A 5,181-nucleotide genomic window follows, 5' to 3' on the forward strand; every position below is an offset into this window, starting at 1 on the left:
CTTTGTTACTTTTAGCATTAATACTACATTTACTCTTAAATTAACCTTTTACTACTTTATCCAGCCTAATTAGATGCAACATTTTATTACAATAACATTGGGCCATATTCCCGTTTTTGTGACTAATTTAACGTTTTCTAAATAATAAATGTTTAAAAGCATTTAAAAAGTGGAGCTGGAAGCATTATATTAGTTTGTAAATAGTGCATACACAAAAGTTCACAGTTGTGGAAAGCAATATTTGCACCATATTATAGATAACACAAAGGTTTTTGGTGCAATAATACATTTATATGCTTGTTTGTGTTTTATAATTAGCATTTTATTGATTCATAAAAACTAATCTGTACAATTAAAGATTATTTACTCTGCCTTCAGGCTGCAGTCTACCACCAGCCTGTGGGGGCAGCAGAGTGCAGCGAGCTGATCAAGTCTACTGCAAATATTCAAACGAAGAAGAAAGCTCCTCAATCCTCGTGAAGCGGGAATCGGCTTTTCTCCAGCATGGACTGGTAAATGTGATCATTTTAAAACATATAAACGTTTTGGACGCTTTTTAATCCCTGTGTGTTTGTTCTGTATTTGTTAGTTGGCGTTGAGTTTGCTTCCGGTGACTGTTGTGTTAGTTGAAGCTAACTATGCTAACGCTTCCGTTCATTGTGAATGCAGATGCTAACCAGCTAATTTTTGTTGACAGTCCGAACTGGATTCATTCATTGTTTGAAATTAGAGTTAATAGTATTTTATGTCAGTTAAGAGCCTGAACAGACGAACAAGTAATGCTTTTTATCTTGTAAAATATGAATAATAGTTGTTTAGTGTTAACAGGAATGGAAAAATATCAACAAAATCTAAACCAGTACATTTATAATATTGAAGATCTTCAGAGTAATGGGGTTAATTGAGCTCGAGTCAACATGGCTTCTTGTTCCAGAAATTAGATTATTTATTCAAACAAATAAATAATGCACCAGAGAGATCATGAAGAAGATAAAGGATGGATGAAATTTCAGTAAACGGGGACAGAAATGACGTGAAGCTAAAAAAAAACAACATTATTTTAATTTTCTTGCCATAATTAAGTTTTTCTATTGTGTTTTAAGGGGTCAGAATGAGCTGCTGTCTCCGGTGGTCCGAGATGATGAGATGACAGTCGCTGCTCGCAGGAGGAAGAAGGTGGCCTGTATCCTGGTGCTGTGAAAACAGAGTCAGAAAGATTTAATCTGACAGATTAGCAACAAATAATCTGCAGTGAAAACAAATTATACCTGCAGAACTAATCAGGCTCTGACAAAAGTTGGGTTGGTCCTTAAATACTTAAAGCTATAACTTCAAAGATGTTGATAAAAACTTCTAAAAAAATAATTCACACAATAATCAGTTTGTAATAAAATAGCCAAAAAGGTAGATAAAATATAAACACAGAACAGTGGCTATAAAGTAAAACTTCTTCTAAATCTATTGAAACACAGAATGTAGCTAAAAGTTAAAAGCAGCCACAAGGTGAAGAGTAGCAAAAGCCTACTAAATGGCAGCTAAAAGCTAAAGGAGCCATGGGTTGGCTAGAACCTTAGCAGAACAAGTGTAAATTATAAAAGTTGCAAAAGCCTAAAGTTAACTTTTTAAAGGCAAGCTGAAAGCTAAAAGTAGCAAAAAGCTGAATTAAAGCTAAAAGTGGCAAAATTACTGCTTAAAACTTGCAAAAGGCTAGCTCAATGCTAAATGAGGCAGAATGATGGCTAAAAACTAAAAGTAGCAAAAGGTTAGCTATAGTCGAAAAGTAGCAGAACAGTAACTAAAAGCTAAAAATAAAACAGTAGCTAAATATAAAGGTAGGAAAAGCCGAGCTAAAAGGCAAACTAGAAGCTTAAAGTAGCAGAACAAGTGTAATTTATAAAAGTTGCAAAAGCCTAAAGTTACGTTTCTAAAGGCAAGCTGAAAACTAAAAGTAGCAAAAAKCKGAATTAAAGCTAAAAGWGGCAAAATTATAGCTTAAAACTTGCAAAARGCTAGCTTAAAGCTAAMTGAGGCAGAACGATCGCTAAAAACTAAAAGTTGCAGAACAAGTGTAAATTATAAAAGTTGCAAAAGCCTAGCTAAAAGTTACGTTTCTAAAGGCRAGCTAAAAGTGGCAAAATAGCTCAAYGCTAAATGATGCAGAACGATGGCTAAAAAACTAAAAGTAGCAAAAGGTTAGCTATAATCTAAATGTAGCAGAACAGTAACTAAAAGCTAAAAATAACAAAACAATAGCTAAATGTAAAAGTTGGAAAAGGAAAACGAGAAGCTAAAAGTAGCAGAACAGTAGCTAAAACTCAATGTAGCATAAAGCTAACTAAAATTTAAAACTCCCAAAAACCTGCCTCAAAGATAAAGCTAGCAAGAAGCTAACTATGAGGAGCAGAACCCTCACTTACTTGAGTTTAGATCAGAACATTTCTGCTCAGTCTGTGTTGTTGTTGTTGTTGTTGTTTCCCTGACTCTGCTTCAGTCCCGTCACCCAGCAGCGAGACCCCCTTTGTTTCTGTGGTAACTCCAGCCCGGCCCCTGCTGAGGACCCCTGCCTCTCTGTTCCGACAGGCGGGTAGGATGGATTTGATCCTGACGTTCAAACATCTTAATATTTCATTAACTCTGATTAAATCTTTTACCTGGTGACTCGCAGTAACTCCCAGRGCTCCGGAGCTTTCCTCCATCTTTGCGTCGGGGGTCCGGACGCCTCGGTACACGCGCACGCCCCGAACCGCCGCCAGCAGCCTGGTAAGAGACGCACGGTGAGGAAACAGTTCACCACATGGGATGAAGGGTTAAACTGAGGTCTGCACCTGTCCAGAACCTGGACGACAGCGCGTGGACCGACAGCCTGTACGCCTCCCCCGTGCTGGGCCTGGAGAACACCAGCTTCTTCACCGACGACGTGGCCAACCTGAGCTCKGCGCTGCTGAAGGAGGACGACCCCGGAGAGGCAGGTGGGTGAGGCGGACCCCTCGGAGCTCGACTCAGTTTGAAGCTACGCTAACGTCAGACTCTCTGTTCAGCTGCTGCCAGTCTGTTCCCGGAGTTCCTGGCTTCCTTCCTGAAACACTCTGCTTCTGCCGTGTTTGAGCTGCTGGAGGATTATCAGAACATCTGCCAGGAGAAGGTTTGCTTTTATTTCTTCACTTAAATATCTGTCAGTTATGGCAAAAAACACACAAAGCTCTGAAATTTAGACTAAAATTCACAGTAACTCCTGTGATCCTGGTTTGATTCGTCCTGTTAGCTCGTCGTCACAGTCAGACGTGTTTAAAGGATTGATTTTCCACAGGTGGACGTGCTGCAGTCCGTGGTGCTGAGGGCGGGTCAGAACAGTAAAACGGCGGGGGTCCGCTGGCTGCTGCAGCAGGAGAACCACACCTGGAGACTCGTGGCGTCGCTCTACAGGTACGGAGTGGTCTGACCGACAGTTAACGCAGGGTTCCTGCAGATCCTTAAAGACTTTAAAGGCATTGAATTCATCGATCTAAAAATAAGGCCTTAATTAGCCTTAAAAAATCTTAAAACAATCTTTCAGAAGTCTTAAAAATGTGAACACAGTAAGTAGGATGATTGTAAACTGTCTCAAATATTAAAATAATTGATAACATTTATGTTTGTTTGTTTTTAAATAATTCACAGAGCTATTTTTTTTTGTACTGCATTTGTATTTATTGTGAATTGGGTCTTAAATTTCATTTCAAGTGGAATTAAAGAGGCCTTAAAAAGTCTTAAATTGATCTTGCCTTAAGCTGTAGGAACCCTGTAACGTCCACAGACKTGTCTTCTATCAGCAGGCCTGGGTATCATGGCCAGTTCTCTAGATCGATTCGATTCATAAAGTTCTGAATCGATTAATCATGATTTGACTCAATCACTATTTTTTTTCTCTTCACCACAAACGGGTTTTAAGGACAAACTTTGAAATTAAACAGTTTAATCTTGAAGGAAAACTGTCACAAATTAAAAGATTTTAAATAAAAAAGGAATTGCAGGGGACAGTGTTGTTGGAGGAATTCGTTTTTAATTAATTAATAATTATCTTGATCAATAAGAAGTGATGGAATAAGGTTGCAGGAGAAGAGGTGGACTAATATAAATATATTTCTGCCCACTCCTTTAGACTGTATGAAAACTGTATATTTGTAATGTTTCTGTTAGCTTCTGTTGTGTTCAATAAAACTTATTAAAACTACATTTCATCACTGTGGATTTCATTAAGACATTTCTTAAAGTTAAAAAATAGTAATATTAGTGACAAAACTAAATGATTTTGTTAGAATGTGGTCTTTAAGACATTTAAACATGGAGAACAGTTTCAKTCAGACGTTTACAGACTGTAGTTTGGTTCGAGTGCCTGACGAGCCGCTTGTCGCTTTGTTTTTGCGTAGGAGCGCAAATCATTACAAACAAAGCTCTCCGTGGTCTCTGCTGTCTTTAAGTTCTGCTGAGGATCAGCCGGTAACGTTAGAGATTCCTTAGTCTCTTTTGTTTTGATCCAGACAACTTGTCGAAAGCTAACGTTAGCGCTGAACGTCAACCAGATGTAAACATACAGGAAGCCAGGAGAGACGAAATATAGAAACGCGTTTCAGACGCAAACACAAGACGCCAYGGGCAAGACTCGATCTCATTACCTGTGAATCTATTTTCCCAAATGTAAAATCATCGATTTAAGATGGATTAAATCGATGTTTGTACCCAGCCCTAATCACGTCTGTTTCTGCAGAGATCGAGTCCAGTTGGCGCTGGAGGAGGACATGATGACGGACATGGTGGTAAGTAATGGTGACTTCATGTGAGGTGGGGTCTGTTCTTCTCTTGTGTCGACTCCTAACCTGTGTGTGTTTTTGTGTGTGTGTGTGTGCTGGCAGGTTCCCAGTGAGAGCGAGAAGGTCGTGGTGGAACAGCTTTTCCAGAGAGACGCCGTCATCCGGCAGAGTCAGGTCAGTGAAGACTGAAAACATTGGGCCTCATGCAAGAACATGTTCGTATTCTTCTCCTGAATTTCTCTTACTTTTGTTCATATGAAGAGTTCGTACGAACATGTCACGTCAGATTCAACAAACTTCCACCTTCAGGAAAAGTGTGTAAATGAGCTGCGTAAACTGATGAGTGTATCAGGTGCTCGTGCACAAGGAGATTAGCATAATTACCGCCATAAAA

The 5,181-nt window shown here is 39.2% G+C and overlaps 1 protein-coding gene across 1 annotated transcript in view; it reads left to right on the forward strand.

Moving 5' to 3' along the window:
* The first annotated feature begins 412 nt into the window (after positions 1 to 412).
* nup107 (nucleoporin 107) overlaps positions 413 to 5,181 on the forward strand; it is a 24,231-nt gene continuing 19,462 nt past the window's right edge. Inside the window, exons 1-9 of the mRNA XM_014032883.1 lie at positions 413 to 512; positions 1,104 to 1,183; positions 2,492 to 2,584; positions 2,666 to 2,760; positions 2,834 to 2,969; positions 3,039 to 3,142; positions 3,308 to 3,423; positions 4,745 to 4,793; positions 4,890 to 4,961. Coding sequence (XP_013888337.1) covers positions 505 to 512; positions 1,104 to 1,183; positions 2,492 to 2,584; positions 2,666 to 2,760; positions 2,834 to 2,969; positions 3,039 to 3,142; positions 3,308 to 3,423; positions 4,745 to 4,793; positions 4,890 to 4,961 — 753 coding nt within the window. The 5' untranslated portion in view covers positions 413 to 504. The remainder of the gene's footprint in view (positions 513 to 1,103; positions 1,184 to 2,491; positions 2,585 to 2,665; positions 2,761 to 2,833; positions 2,970 to 3,038; positions 3,143 to 3,307; positions 3,424 to 4,744; positions 4,794 to 4,889; positions 4,962 to 5,181) is intronic.

The sequence above is a fragment of the Austrofundulus limnaeus genome, unplaced genomic scaffold (assembly GCF_001266775.1).
Source record: "Austrofundulus limnaeus strain Quisiro unplaced genomic scaffold, Austrofundulus_limnaeus-1.0 Scaffold1566, whole genome shotgun sequence".
Classification (NCBI taxonomy): Eukaryota; Metazoa; Chordata; class Actinopteri; order Cyprinodontiformes; family Rivulidae; genus Austrofundulus; species Austrofundulus limnaeus.